General features: G+C 39.0%; 1 protein-coding gene across 2 annotated transcripts; it reads left to right on the forward strand.

The window, feature by feature from the left end:
* Positions 1-782: 782 nt before the first annotated feature.
* Positions 783-8,094, forward strand: LOC119133056 (acetylcholinesterase-like). Of its 2 annotated transcripts, none has more exons than XM_037268693.1 (10): positions 783-940; positions 1,805-2,104; positions 2,901-3,126; positions 3,682-3,811; positions 3,906-4,057; positions 4,287-4,473; positions 5,232-5,542; positions 5,782-5,991; positions 6,361-6,518; positions 6,915-8,094. In XM_037268693.1, the coding sequence occupies exons 2-10, from the start codon at positions 1,813-1,815 to the stop codon at positions 7,010-7,012; spliced, it is 1,764 nt and encodes a 587-aa protein (XP_037124588.1). In that variant the 5' UTR covers positions 783-940; positions 1,805-1,812; the 3' UTR covers positions 7,013-8,094. The 2 variants fall into 2 exon arrangements, with proteins under 2 accessions (XP_037124588.1, XP_037124589.1); XM_037268694.1 differs by lacking the exon at positions 783-940 and adding an exon at positions 1,103-1,124.
* Positions 8,095-16,484: the final 8,390 nt, after the last annotated feature.

Raw genomic sequence — 16,484 nt, forward strand, 5'->3', positions numbered from 1 at the left:
CATCACATTATTTGTACTGTGTTTGTACATCTATCCAACTAATTTTTGTAACGCTGCTGTTCACAGGCTAGCCACAATGTTTAATCCCACTCTCAAGGACTGCTGTGTTGAAATAGTGCGCCACAGATGTGAGACTGGCATACAGACAGAAAAATACATCACCGCTTAAGGATGCCATAAAAAATGTTTGTTAATTCTTGGAACGTTCAACAAGTAGGAATTTCTTCTAATGAAAATAAAGTAGAACTCGGTATGACGTCTCAGTCAACCTAGCTTTTAAAGAAGTGCATCGATAAGGCCATGAGATAAAAAGACATTATTTAGATTACGAAGTTTAAAACAGATTAAAAAAAATGAATATTTGTATTTAATTCAAAACCACATATTTCTTCTCATGATTTGATTGGTTTGTTATGAAATTCTGTGTTGCAGTTTCTAAATTTAGATAAAGGGCTGTAACACTAATAAAATGAATCAGAATGAATGCAATGGATGAAAGACATACAAGTCTATCTGAACTTAGTAGCTGACCTTTAAACCTATAAAAAAAAGTTGTGAAAGAGCTACAGTAAATAAGGATGTATTTATTATATTGTAAAACAATTGCGGTAACGATGAATAGAGTAAAGCATGTTCTCTTGAATAGAGTAGACACCCACCAATAAAAATAAATAAATAAGATGGAAAAAGGATAGTCTCTCAGGTGTGTGTTCTGCAGATTGGCCCAGGTAAAGTTTGGTCACATGGTTCAACTCTTTAGTTTGCTCTCATTATCACTCGTAGTTCTATTCATACAATAACATTGGAGTCCGGGGAGCCGCTATTGTATAACGCTGGGAGGGGATAAATCCACGGACGCGGGACAGAAAGCGTGATTCCACGCCTTCCCAATGTCAAACACAGCGTCCACTCCACGCTAAATGAAACTGCATCTGACAAGGTAAGACGTCATAGGATAACTTGCAGCGGGTAACTAACTATTAAATTCGGCGCTCAGGTTTTATTCAGTGACGCGCGTCATTGTTGGACGGCATTTGCGCCTTTTGCGTTCAGACTCGTGCGTGCGGAATATCCCCAAAATGACGGGATAATTGGGATTATCACAATGTGTTTCAAAATGCAATGTGAGGTGCTTTCACTTTGCACGCACGCGCACGCAATCTTGTTATTGCGCTTCTTGGCGCGCATATGGCGTGTTTTACTAACAATTTACAGAAGTATGCTCCAATTACCTTGTGTATTCTTTACTATTTGTCTTAATTATTATTGCATATTATTTGCCTGTATTGGACAACAATCATTCACTTCAACATGTTTATTCTCATCCAGAGATGCCTGTTGCACAAATGACTTTAAACGCTCCTGTGTGAAATGATACTGTAAAGTTAATCAGATTTTTTTTTTGTATTGTAGTGTTAATAAAAATATTGCAGAACCTATAAATGCCCATAAATTGGTTTACACGGGAAGATCAATCTATGTTTTGTTAAAAAAAAAAAAAAAAAAAGAAACTCTAAGAAACTGCATTAATTGTACTGGAAATAACATTTGCGTATTCAGTTAACTAATGATGAAAAACAAACATAAATCAAATTCAACGACATATCAAAAATATGTTGCACCATAATTGCATACTTGACATTCTACAGTGCAACTGCAGAAAAGAAGTAATCCGGTCTTCAGAGTCAACCTTTAAAAGATTACATCCTGCATGCCACATCAGGCTTGACAGCAACTTTTTCTGATTATTTTAGTCTGGAATCTAATATGAAACCTTATGCATGTATGTATGTGTTTCTGCTAGGATTGTCAATGGCGACACATTCAGGACACATGAACTTTGCTCTTCTCATGCTGCTTTCCATCCTGTCATTCACCACACAGAATGACCTTGTAGTCAATACTAGCAATGGGAAAGTTAGAGGAAAATATCTTCCCGTGCTCGGTGGTAGTATCCGAACCTTTCTTGGAATTCCTTATGCAAAACCACCTCTTGGCGAACTGCGATTCAGAGCTCCAGAGCCTGCAGAAAGATGGGAGGGGGTGTTAGATGCCACCAACTATGCAAATTCTTGCTACCAGGTTCCGGATACATTCTATCCAGGTATGACATCTTGACACACAGACAGCCACAGTTTTTCATTTCAAGTTTTCTCATTTAGTTTCTTCTTTTGTTGGTCTATGGCACTGTACAAAATGAAAGACTGCAAAAGAACATTTGGCAGGAGAGTATGTGATGGGTGGGAACTGTATCGTTTGCCACCAATGTGTTTTGGCTCATGCTGGGATTTTGACAAATACTGTTTGCACTAATATTTCAAAACGTAGAAGTCATTTGGAAAGGATTTGGAAAGTAATATTACAAACCCCACCAAGACATCTCAAGAGGAAGCACTTTCATATTGTACAACAAATCACTCCTAGTACGCGATTAAAAAAAATGGACCAATAAAAAATGGACAAATGACATGTAAAAAAAAAAAAAAAAAAAAAAAAAAGCTAAAATTGCTTTTTTTTTTCTCTACCTTATTTATCTGTTGTACGTGTCTAGTTCGACAAGCCAACCCGCCTACTGTAGATGGAACAAGCTTGGGTCACAGATACATTGCTATTTATAGACACAACCACCTGTCAGGGAGGGTTGTTTGGAAACCAGATAGTGCCAGCCATATGTACACTACAAATGCCACCCAAAATTCTCCAAATATAGATTTGAAAACCAAAATTAGATCCTCCGTTGGCAGAACCCACGCTTGCCATCTTTTTATAATCCATGCTCATAAAATGACTAACAATAAAGTTCACCTCCATATATCTAAGAAAAGAGTGTGAGTCCCTGCAGCAGTCTTTGATTCACTCTCACATTTCACTTGATGAACTAGAGTTTCTTATTTTTTTAGGTTTTATGGGTGCCGAGATGTGGAACCCAAACACTAAGCTGAGCGAGGACTGTCTCTATCTAAATGTCTGGACCCCTTTCAACCAAGATAGTCAGAGTCCACTGGCTCCTGTCCTTGTCTGGATCTATGGAGGGGGGTTTCATTCAGGAACATCCTCTCTGGACCTTTATGATGGCCGCTACCTAAGTAAAGTTGAAAGTGTTGTTGTGGTATCAATGAATTATAGGTGAGAACTTTGAGTGTAAATCCAATTATATGATAATAGTGACCGATTTCTAGCAAACTAGTGGACTTTGTTGCAGCTGGTTTGGGATCAAATCCTTTTCCATGACATTTAACATTAAGTTACCGTTGAATAGTTTTAACAAGGGCAGTAGATATCAAAGTTTTTACGCCATTCACCATGCACCTAAAAAATTCTACGCTCTCCAAGTACCATGACCAACATTACCCATAGCATAGAGTAGGCATAAAAAAAAATTGAGACAAATTTATATTCTCTACAAAGAACATTTAGCATCCTTGAAAGTCACTGAAACATTATGAATTTTAACAGTGCCTAAATATGGGGAAACATGCACTTAAAAATGATTCTATTTAAATTAATTACACATTAACTTAAAAAGATGAAATAAAAGTTTAAAAGCTAACTGAAATGTATTGCACTCAAACGTTGAATACAACTGAACTAAACGTTATGTAATTATTAATTTTTTGGGTGCATCACTACAGAACTAACTCTGACAATCACAATTTTCTTGCCGGATTTCATGTATTTAAGACTAGGTGCACTTGGTTTCTTGGCGTTGCCTGACAACAACATCCGGGGCAATGCAGGTCTCCTGGACCAGCGGTTAGCTCTCCAATGGGTAGCCAATAATATTGTCGCTTTTGGGGGTGATCCGTCACAGGTAAGAAGTTTGAAATTTTCTTCTTCGGATTGTAACAGTAATTAACTTGCAAGGTAACACAAACTGTTTCCTCTTGATTTGCTGTTCTGCACAGGTCACAATTTTTGGGGAAAGTGCTGGGTCTGCATCTGTCGGCTACCACCTCCTCTCCCCAGGTAGTCATGACCTTTTTCAAAGAGCTGTCATGCAGAGTGGTTCTCCAACTGCACCATGGGCCTCAGTCGGCAAGACTGATGCCTATGAAAGGTAGTGAAAAGTTTTTCTATCTCTGTGGTGTTTTTTTTTTTTTTTTAAACTGTAAACCCAACATTGATTTTCAAATATATTGTGATAGGCTTCACCCCTTGCTTATTTTTAAAGTAATATATCATAGCCCTAAGTACTACTCTTATTTTTACAAGCCAGCATACCATTGTGACTATTTGAACCTGGTGTCTTAAAGGTTAAACAGCCACATTGTTACTTTATCATCCAGGTCCATGATGCTGGCAACTTTAATCGGCTGCCCCACATCTTCTCCAGCTCAACTGGACATCTGTTTACAAACGACTGATCCTTGGGTGATAACCTCACTGCAATTTGATGTTGTCACAGAACCTACAATATTGCCCTTTCCCTTTGTACCTACTGTGGATGGGGACTTCCTACCTGATGAAATTCAAGTAGGTCTGAGTCTATCTGGGTATGGCACATATCCCCTTTAAGATTCACGTTTTACACTTTAGACTGTACGATTTTAGGCTCATATCCTGATTTGAGTCTGTTGATGCTATCTAATGAGTATAGTATAAAAAAAAATGGAGAATTTGTCTTCTGAAACTAGCACGTACGCGCCACTAGGGAAAAGGGATTTCATGCTTTGAAGTATTCGGAGCTACAAAAACACTCATTAATGAACAATAGTCATATGAAGTGGAATGACTTTCTGCATAAATGATCTGCAGAAAACAGACAAACCACAAACAGCCACTTTTGCTTTTCATCTGTAAACCACCCTCACAGGATTCATCTTCAAAGTCACCAACTGACCAAATTTGACCTCTGTACAGCAATTCTTACCAAATAAACATGTATTCAGACAGGGACGGACTGGGCACTGATGGCTGATAGCTCCAAAAATATTCCGCCTGCAATACAGTGAGGCCTCAAATAGTGTAATAGCCAATAAGCCCGTGAGTTTTACACTGAATTTAGGTTTCATAGTTTTAAAAGGTGCTCAGGTCCTCCTTCTCAGGATCATTGGCTGTTTGGTCTCCCAGGCAAACACTGTCCTCTATTTTGTGCGTGACAGGTCAAACAAAGTATAATTCTGTAAACACTGTGGGTATAGAGATCTGCTTCACAGAAGACTAATATGAATGGAAGATAAACATGACTTAAAGTCAAAATAATTACTCAAAAAACACTTTTTTTTTAACAGGTGTTGCTGCAGAGTAATACACTTCCAAAGAAAGAAGTGTTATTTGGATTAAACAAGAATGAAGGGACCTACTTTTTAGTTTATGGGGTGCCAGGATTTAACATCACCAGCCAGAGTCTCATCACCAGGATGGAGTTCATGGAAGGAGTGCGGCTTGCTATGGCAGACTTAGACGGTGTTGCAGAAACAGGAGCGATTTTCCACTACACCGATTGGACGGATGAGCATAATAGGATGAAAAACCGTGACTCCCTGGGGGATCTGGTTGGAGACCGATTTTTTGTTTGTCCTTTGTTAGAGTTTGCTCACAGGTAAATTCAAGAGTGTTGATAGTATTATAGTAATGTTGGTTTACTTATGGCAGTTTGATCAACCGGTATGTAAATGAGCTACCACCTTAGAACTCATTTACCTGCCAGCTTGGTTAATGAGAAGGATGTAAAAGAAAGAAAATACCCTTGGTAATACTAGCAAGCATTACTCTGTTATATTGCAATGGTGTTTCTTTAATGACCTCCAAATTCAGTTACCCTGTATTTGTTCCCCTCAGGTACTCACAACAGGGCAGTAAAATGTTCCAATATTTTTTTGACCACCAATCTTCCTTAAATCCTTGGCCAGCATGGATGGGTGTTTTACATGGTTACGAGATAGAGTTTGTGTTCGGAATGCCACTGAATGGAACATGGGGATACACAATGACGGAAGTGAACATGACCAAGAAGTTTCTGAAACACTGGGGCAACTTTGCAAGGACGGGGTATGTATAAGTAAATACATATGAGCAAAATTATCGGCACTTATCAATCACTGACTCTTTCATTCCCCTAATCATGCATTTGGTTCATTCAAACATCATTCAAGATTAGGGTTTTCTAAAAAATATACACAACACCAGGAATGCAACAGGTGGATTTGAGAAATGTGTTCCCTCTTACTTATGGCCAAGGACCAAGAGAGAGCACCAATTCAGACAACATAAAATTATACTGCAGCAAGGCGGATGAACTTTGACTTTCTTCATGATACTTTTACTGGGCATTGATATTTAGAATGAAGTGCCCTTAAAGCCTATGTAAATGTATTTTTTCTGGATGCGTCTCAAATCTTTTTGTATTTTTCTATTCAGAAATCCAGGAATTGACGGGGTTGCATGGCCCTTGTTCACCCCTGAAGGCCAAGAGTATTTCACACTGAACTCTGACCTTCCAGAAAAACGAAGTATGATGAGAGCCAAAGACTGTTACTTGTGGAATAAAGTGATGCCGGGAATACAGAAGATTTCTGGTAGGTTTCTCCAATTTTATGCGAAAACAAATAAAAACATGTTAAACTACAACACAGACAATTTATCAATCAGACCACACATCTTTCACACTTAGGTCTCCCTGTGTTTACAAAACAGGTTATGTTCCACAGTATTTCATATTTATAATTAATGTATGGTATATAACATACTTGATTACCGTAATTTTCGGACTATAAGTCGCGTTTTTTTTCATAGTTTGGGTGGGGGGGCGACTTATACTCAGGAGCGACTTATATACATATATATGGTTTTTTTCACTTTTTTGGGCATTTTATGGCTGGTGCGACTTATACTCCGGTGCGACTTATAGTCCGAAAATTACGGTACTTTAAAAAATTAAAATCCTACGCGTATGTGTCTGTCTTTGTCCACAGATGAGCGAGAGGCTTGTATGACTGCAAATGGAATAATGCTCCTCTTCAATTTCACGTTTCTTATGATTTCATTGTTTATCATGTTAGTCTGTTGGTAAAGTACGCAGGAGGAAAATCTTTTTCTTTTCTTGGCGACAATAGCTAAAGTTCTTATTACATTTTAGACCCGACTGAATTAAATGAATTGTGTATACCACACTTCGACAACAATCAGAGAACTGGACTTGAAATCAAAGAACTGGACCTGAGTGTCATTTTAAATCAGATGTATTCATGCCCACATTGGCGCAAAATGCACCTTTCTAACCGTGCCAGGCTGTGTCTCCAAAAATACCAAAACCCAGTCGAGCCCAACCCTGCGCAGACTTACTGCGTCTCATGCTAGACTTGCACCAGGAGCAGAAATAGAGCAAGTTGTGTTACATTTCATGAGGCCAAAGTGTTTTTTATTTTACTTTTAACATCAGGGAATGTCTGTATCTTTACCAATATATTTGTTTCTATGCATATTAATAAAGTATTGGCAATACGTGCATAAAATGCATTACAAGGGAAGCCTTAATCCATGTGAAACATGATGTTTTATAGTATTAAATTAGCCTAAAATTTAAGTGTTTCTCTTTTTTGTTTTTTTAAAAAAAGGGTTTTGGTTTATTCATAACATGTTAACAGTAAAATAAATTATTTTTGAATTATGAGGTGTTGTTATTCTTTTGTATGTGTGAAAGAATAAGTCAGCACACACACTAAACACACGCTAAAATATAATTTACCAACATTTTCATTAACATAAAAAATAAATAAAAAAATTAAAAAAAATACCACATCACAGTCTAATTAAAGAAAGAAGGAATGGTCATGCATAGAAAAACTGCAGGCATGACAACTGAATACAACAATTAAAATAGACACAGTTGTTTCATGCCCAAACTAGGAAAGAGGGATTTCAATTGATTAAAAAAATAACAGCTGCCGGGGGACAGACGTCAAGATTGAGTGGTGATCAACATTTTTGACACATTCATTAATTAGAGTCCGCTCCCACACGTCTACAGAAATGAGCATTTTCAACACAAAGGCATAGTTAAGGTGGGACGTGTTGTCAACGGCTTGACAGTGGACTTTAACAGTGATTGCCAAGACCATTGTTCCATTCAAGCAGATAAATGAGAAGTATTCACGAAAAGCAAGTGCCATTCATTATTCTCATGTTTAAACGCCTGCAATAACCCCAATTACATTATTGACTTGAGTGATAAGGACTAATTTCCTGTGTTCGTTATAAATGCGTGATTGTCAGATACAATGCAGCATTAATTTGCCAATCAGCAATACCAGTTGATACTCTTATAGTTAGGATTATAACTAAGTGAAATTACAGTACGACTGAACTGATGATTTTCTGTCAAAATACACACTTTCTTCCTCTTTCATTTAAGTACAAGCAGCCTATAATAAAGAGAAAAATACCCGTTATTAATGAATTTTGTGTCCTTGTATTTCATTTTGGTGGACCAGCTCATGCTCACATCTCATGTGGTAGTTGCTGGCAGAAGTGTCATTTAAACTTTGCATTTAATCAGAAAATTATTGACATGACCTGTCAAAAATGCTGATTTATTTAGTTGATTTGTATTTTTTGTAACAAGGTATTATATGAAAATGATCCATCTTCCCAGCCCTGATCCAACTGATGATAAATATTGAAGAAAGTTGCCTCGAACCTTAAAGTATAAATGTCATGCTTAACGAGTTTGAGATTATTGCAATAACAAGGCTGCTTCCAGAATGGCATTATATGAAAGCAAAGTTTAAAAAAAAAATTATAATGGTCTGTTAACAGACAAAGAATGGACCGCGTAGCAGACGAAAATAGAGACAGAAATACTCAGAGTGCCCCTGAGGAGAACTGAATGCCATTTCCCACTCATCATCCTCTTTCATTCCTTCCAAATGGTATGTGTTGTGCAAGTCCATCCGTCCGTCCATCCATCCATTTTCTATACCGCTTGTCCCCACGGGGGTCGCGGGTGTGCTGAAGCCTATCCCAGCAGTCATCGGGCAGTAGGCGGGGGACACCCTGAACCGGTTGCCAGCCGATCGCAGGACAAACAACTATCCGCACTCGCACTCACACCTAGGGGCAATTTGGAGTGCTCAATTGGCCTACCAAGGATGTTTTTGGGATGTGGGAGGAAACCGGAGTGCCCGGAGAAAACCTATGCGGGCACGGGGAGAACATTCAAACTCCACACAGGGAGGGTCGGAGGTGGAATCGAACCGGCACCCTCCTAACTGTGAGATGGACGTGCTAACCAGTGTCCCACCGAGCCGCCCATTGTGCAAGTCGAATTTGGTAAAAATAGTAGATGCGCAGAAAGGATCAAATGCTGAGTCCATGAGTGGGAGTGGAAACTTTTTGTTAATGGTAATGTCATTCATCCTTCCACCCATTATCCATGCCGCTTATCCTCACGATGGTCGGGGGAGTGCTTGAGCCTATCCCAGCTGACTTTGGGCAGTAGGCAGGAGACACCCTGAATTGGTTGCGAGCCAATCGCAGAGCACACAGAGAGGAGCAACCATCTGCACTCACACTCACACCTACCGGCAATGTGGAGAGTTCAGTCCGCCTAACATGCATGATTTTGGCATGTGGGAGGAAACTGGAGTATCAAGAGAAAACCCACAGACGTGCTAACCAGTGTTCTACTCTGCCAGCGTAATGTCATTCAGTTCACCGTAATCAACGCACTGGTGACAAGATTTATCCTTGTCAGTGACGAAGAATCCAGCACCAATAAGAGACGAGATTGTCCTCAGGCTTTCTGTTCAGGTCTCGACACTTTGAACAGTTTCACATTTAGCAATGGAGCATTGGGAACTAATTCAGTGGCGCAGTCATATGGGTGGTGCGGAGAGAGTGACTGGACCTCATCTTTACTAAATACAACTTCAAGATCATGGTACTCCACAGGGCATATTGATTGGTTCAGTGGACGGAGTCTATGGAATAGCCAAACTAGGACCAGCGGCAGTTAGTACAGCAGAATGTATTCCAAATTTCAAGTTTAGGAATATTCCATGCCGACACAGTGAAGCAGTGTTAGCACGTCTGCCTCACAGTTCACAGTTTGATTCCGGCTCCGGCCTTTCTTTGTGGAGTCTGCACGTTCTCCCGTGCCTTTCTTCCCACATTCCAAAAACATGCATGGTAGGGCGATTGACCACTCCTAAATTGTTCGTAGGTTTCATTGTGAGTGTGAATGGTTGTTTGATACATGCTAATATTTAAGATCTTCTTGCATATACTTTACAATCATTTACATGGGGTAGCCTAATGGAGACGCGGTATAGTGCAAAGGTTGATAATTCATTGTTATCAAATCTGTTTTTCCCAATTACTCCTCAACAACAAAACTGTCTCCCATGCCAAGGTTCTATCTTCTGTATCTTTGTCACACTTATGGCTCCATTCCAGTAATATCTTCTAATTAACAAGATAGCTGTAAAGCATTACCATTCAAGGTCATTGTTTTTTAACCTTGTCCTAAAATGAATACCCTTGTCGCTCGCTCACATTATCTCAAGTGGAAGGAGGTGGAATACGCAAACCATTTACAATGATGTACTACCAATTTAACTAACCCTAACCTTTTAAATATGTATACAGCCGGTGCATTTTGGATTTACTGATTCATCAATCACATTACCATTTAGCAAAGAATATATAATTTGGTGGTTGCCACTGACTGGATGAGGTCGTTTCACATTTAAGCAGAATCAATGGTCACGCTTGAGAAACTTCTTAATAAAATACACAGAAGAAAAGTTTACAATGAAGTGCCTTCTCTTTCCATCGAGGACTAAATATAGTAGGATGGTGTCAGCTACCAAAAACAGTGTGGCCTTTTTCCTGAGATGCTGAGGTGTTCTCAGTCCAGCTGGGAGACAGCGGGCCCTATTTTGGTGCACTCACTGGCCATTCCACTGATGCATTTGCAAATTTTGTTCCAAAAAGTAGACTAAACTTTAGACTTGCTAAACAGAGGTCTATGTTGCAGTGCAGCTGGTACGTGGGTTTGATGACCCAAATGTGGGGAAGCAAGGAAGTGGGGCTGTGGTACAATAAAAAAAAATTAATTTAAATGAAACAAAAACTTCAACATGAAGTGCTCCAAAAGGGAGAGTTCTTGAAAAAGTTCAAACAAAAGATGACTGTGATAAAAAGTCACAACAAAAAGGATTCTAACAATGAGCTGTGGCAACAAAGCAGGACAAGGCAAGGCTTCGAGGACTAAATCATTTTAAATTCACATACAATACAGTTCACGGTAAAAAAATTTTTTGCAGCAATTAAAGTGCCAACAAATGTCTTCTTCCTTGTTTTCTGATCACGAAATACAGTGAACTGTTGATCTTATTCGGGTTTTCAGATGTTGTTAAAATCTTAATTTAAGAGTCAGCAACTACATACAACCCTGCTTGGGGAAAAAGGATGTTGCTTATTCATACAACGCACGCTCCTGCTTTCATCCCCACATCCAAGCACCCCCACTCTCCATTACTCCTCTCAATGCAGTGCTTTTGCCAAGCGCCTTAGCGTTGAGCTGCTCTCCTTTCAATACCGCTGATTAAAAATGTCGGATGCATCAACACGACTAAGAAGATTACAGATTTAGTTTCCCGAAGCAAAGGTTTCTACTAGGGTAAAAAGTGAGCAATATTAGAGCACATATAGGACCAATTCTACTGCAGTATGTCACTTTTAGTTGTAAAGTATATATTTCTGTTTACATTTTTCTCAGTAATTCCGAATCACTTTACTGAATGAAAAAGTGCAGGTTTGTAAACTGACACACAAAATCCAAGTGGTAGGTGCTGTTAATTTGTTGTTGTTTTTGTCCTGTACCAATGTGTTGTTAAAACGAATCCAGTATTAATTCATATTCAGACCTATGGAAGTCACCAAAATTTATCATGTTGATGATATACTGTTGAGTTGCTCAGTAAAATGTTAACAGATGGGATTATTTTCCCAAATTGTTCCACCCTAATGGTGGCATATTATTGTTGTGTATAATTGCCCTGCGATTGAGTGGCAACTAGTTCAGGGTGTTCCTCACTTCTCACCTAAAGTCATCTGGGACCTGCTCCAGCTTACCGGTGATCCTAATAAGAAAAGGTTTGTGTTCGAATTTTTTGTCTTTGTGCTAACATAACACATTATCCAATTGTGAACCTTGTGAAAAAATTAAATACCTCTGCGCATACAATGCAGGATACAATTTATGAACAAGTTCTATGAATCATACTGCTGGATATTCATCGATCAACTAAATGTTTTATTTTAACATGTAGTACCCATGTGACTCACTAAGTACCAATACCTGCGGTCTCGAGAGGAATCTTGACGAAAGAGATAGTCCGAACGCTCAGTATTCAGTGTTCAGTGTTGTGAGACTGTATTGATTTCCAACATTCTTGTATGCAGAAAATCGTATCACATGTCCTACATTGATCAATCTGTACAATTTTGTTGGTTTGAGCTCCATTAATTCTTGGACATTGCATTGAACCCTAGGACATAAGCTGATTTGTAAGCGGGGAAGCTACGAATGGAGTAGGCCTGTGGTTGCCATGCATGAACAAAAAACAGATCATGAACTTGTTTCTGAGCTGCCTCGTACTTGTATGGGTCAGAGACTGACTTCGCCACGACAGGATTATTCTGCTGCAAAATGATGGCACAGACAATGAACCTCTTTCACTTCCTGCCAGAAAGTGTCTCATCCTCTTTGCAAGACCAGTGACTTTTTAGGGAAATGTTTTGACAAGACAAATCCCTGAATAAAAACTGACAGAACAGTGCAGTGTTTTCACACTTTAATAAGCAAAAAAATCTCCTGCAGTAGTCTTATCTCACACAACCTCAAAATACTAGCCTAATTGAGGCAAATTGTCTCATTGTAGAACGAGACATCTGAATAAACCGGAAAGTGAAAAAGTGGAAGCACAGTACACACCTTAGCTATTGGCCTGGCTCATTAAGACTAATAATGATCATAATGACATGAAATGGGGATTCATGTAACTTAATTCCAAAATTAACAGACATGTTGCTCAGTATATAAATGAATACACAGCTAATGGGGTATAATGAAGAATTATTACTGAACCTTTGTAAATACAGCACATATTTTACAGTTCTTAAACTTGGTTGAGGTTGTAAGTTGTAAACTTGTAAGCTTGTACTCAATCTTAGCCGTGATCCAATAAAGTATCTGGTAAGTTAACAATTAACAATCCACATGGTATTAGATTACATTCACCCTCAACCAAAGTTGATGCACACGTTTGCTGGTGTACAATGCCATACCGAGGATTCCCATCACTCATGTCAGCAGATGTCAGAAACTGATGTGATGGAGGCTTAATGAAAGAGAGAAATAACCCGAACAGATGAATTTCCCTAATAAAGTCATACCCTTGAACTCACACACACATGGCTGTACATCCCCTCCCCCAGAGGGATTTTCTCATTCTTTTGAAGAACATGAGACATACTGATTATCATGTCACACAGCAAGCTCACCTATACAGAATTCACCCTGCTTTCTCTTTGTCCTTGTACCGGCATGTCTATTGTGTGGCAGAATCAAAGCAAAGTGAATGACAAACTTGAATGTCACCCCCCCCTCTCTCTCATTGGTGAAACAATCAAATGTGGAATATGCAGAATGATCTCTAAATTAGGATTATTTAAAAATATATATAAAAGAAAAATAAATCACCACCCCACATAGTCAATTCGAGGTGACAACTAACAAAAGCACAATATGAAAATTATTCTTCTCATCTGCATACCTTACTCATCTTGCTTGGTAGCATCTCCTCAAGTGTCAGGGTGGTGATGGGGGGGATAATAAATTTAACAGGAAAAATAAAACAATTGAAAACACTTTGAAACAAAGTGATTCAGTTTAAATAAAATATGTGGTATTTTCAGGCTGGATTTACTCCTAAAATCTGATTGTAACCATCTTTGACGTAGCTTTTTGATCACGTTTTGCCATGCTGGGCTTTTGATGTGAAAAACTGTGTCTGTGTAATAACGGATTAGATTTGTGTGGATCATCATGGCTAAATCCTGCTTGGAGCTCTAATGGCCGTTCTGCACTGGATACTGCAGTGTCCAATTACAAGACCCCTACAAGTGCTAATCACGCCTCTCAACAGGTGAAGTCAGTTTGCAGGATGACAATGCCCCAAAAAGATGTTCATGAGTGTGCCATTGTTTGTTTGCATGCATGCAGCCCATTTTAATGGAGTCTTATTTTCCTCAGGACATTGGTTCTGGTTGTTTGAGAATCACTCATCTTTCACATTATATAACAAGGCTTGGTTTAGGACAGATCAAGCTGAGCTGGTGTGGAAAACCCAACTATTTATGCTCCAAGTTGGGGGCACGCCCCAGTCCGATAAATGATATCATTTGGGATGTAGGGGAACAAACTGGCTTGAAGTGACAGCAGTACCAATGCCAATAGGAAGCTGAGCTCAAAATACACAACTTACAGGGAGGGTTTGTCAGCTTGCTAGATAAATTTGTTCGGTCTTGAACCGGGTGAGTCGCCACACTACAAGTCTGACACCAACCAAACCCCTCTTGATCCTTGTGTGCTGCTGCCACAGGTTGTTGGGGAGGCAGAACAAAAAAGAAAAGAAGCAACAGGGAACCGGTTTACGTGGGTGAGTAGAAGCAGCGATTAAAACATGCATGTTTTTCATGATTTTTCTGTCAACGTTATTATCGAAGCCCCTTCCCCTTGCTTCTTCAACTAGCACAGAACACAGACACGCATTTCCCACTGGTTAGACCCAAAAAAAAAACAGAGGCAATATGAGTCATTTAATAATATTTGAAAACCTGTGAGGATGTGTTTGAGCCCATATTGAAGACCCTATTTAATCATCGAGGACTCAATTTCACAGAAAACACTAATGAATAATACTATCAGTGGTGGGGTCAGGGCCAGCAAGGCTTTTTTTTTTCTGGTAAACACTACAAGAAGCACTGACAAGTTAAATTGTAAAATTTGCTCCATGAAATTTATCCTCAAGAGTCAAGTTACTTCATTTTGTGACTTTTATCTCGGCTGCACTGCTTCTTGTACAAGTATGTGGATGTTCGATCTTTTTGTTCGATTACATTTATCATATTGATATTATTTGCTTAGAGGCTTCAGAATCAGAAGCCAATGTTCAATGTTACATTTTATCAGCAATGGGACTGTTTCTGACATCAATAAGTTTTCAAAGGGCCAGCTAGCTGGGCCATAAAAATGTGACTTTTTTTTCATCTTCTGAGTAGATGTTTCGAGCAATGTTCAAGTCTTGCCTCAGATCCTCAATAGAATTTAGGTTTGGACTTTAACTGGGCCATTCCAACACATGCATATTCTTCAAATCTGTCTCTTGAACTTCACCAAGATGTGACTGATGAGGTTTTAGCCCACCAGCAATATTTACATGAAAGTTGTGTTTAACACTCAAGTCATTCTAAACTTACACGGTAGTGTCTCTGCTGGTCAACTTACAAGTTTAGTATAGTTTTCGACAAGTTCTCCCAGCACCTAGTCAGATCCTTTAAAGCCACGATTCTGGGTTGTTAGTCTGCCGTACGTCGTGTCATTTTTGTTATTTTCTCCGTCCATCACGCTGTCTGTTTGACTTTGTTGCAGACCTGCAACAAAGCCAAAAGAGCACACATAATCCACACAATCTACTGGCAAAGTGCTGCAGCTCAAATTGCCATTTACTCCCCTCGTCCCTGGAGATTGGATTCTTAGCCTCATGTTCAAGAGTGCAAAAGCAGGAAGAGTGCTTTGAATATAAAAGCAACTACTGGTTCTTGTAGAACAAATTTACTAAGTTAAATTCAAATATGGAGCCATACAGCAACCATGGGACAAACTGACATGTGATCTGCACACACTGTACAATTTGTTCAACATCATTGCGGTAATACTCCAGGCCTGTCCAAACCTGGCAATGTGGACGTGCCAAATCCAATTCAACATTTCAGGCTGTTTCATTTTTTTTTTAAATATTGAATACAGAGAGCAGTAATTCACTGATGCAATTTCATACATTTCTATAGGCTATTGTCCTCATTTGAGTATGAGTTGAGCCGAAGCCTATCACTGGCTGGCTTTGGGGAAAATGTGGAATTCACACTGAACTCGTTACCAGTCAGTTATATTGTCCCAGTAGTAGCTAGAAACACGATGAATGGTAGAAACTGTTTTGCCATCTGAACTCTCTATTGGAAATGCTCAATGTGTTGCTGACGTTCAAGTTCTGAAAAGGCTTGTTTGTCCTGTTTGAGCATAAATGATTTTTTAAGCACCTGGACAAGCTTTTCATTCACACAGATTCTCCCACGGAGAAGTCTGACACATATAGTATGTAAACTATGAATGAAGTTACTTGTATACTAGTCAAAGAAATGTGGAAATCATTGAACATGAAGTTTTCTCATAACTTGTGAATGTCATCATAATCTTT

Source organism: Syngnathus acus, chromosome 13 (genome assembly GCF_901709675.1).
Source record: "Syngnathus acus chromosome 13, fSynAcu1.2, whole genome shotgun sequence".
Lineage (NCBI taxonomy): Eukaryota > Metazoa > Chordata > Actinopteri > Syngnathiformes > Syngnathidae > Syngnathus > Syngnathus acus.

Coding starts and splice junctions, on each gene's coding strand:
- LOC119133056 (XM_037268693.1), top strand. CDS start 1,813: ATGGCGACACATTCAGGACACATGAACTTTGCTCTTCTCATGCTGCTT. Junction 2,105..2,900: donor TCCGGATACATTCTATCCAG/GTATGACATCTT, acceptor TTATTTTTTTAG/GTTTTATGGGTGCCGAGATG. Junction 5,992..6,360: donor GGCAACTTTGCAAGGACGGG/GTATGTATAAGT, acceptor TTTTCTATTCAG/AAATCCAGGAATTGACGGGG.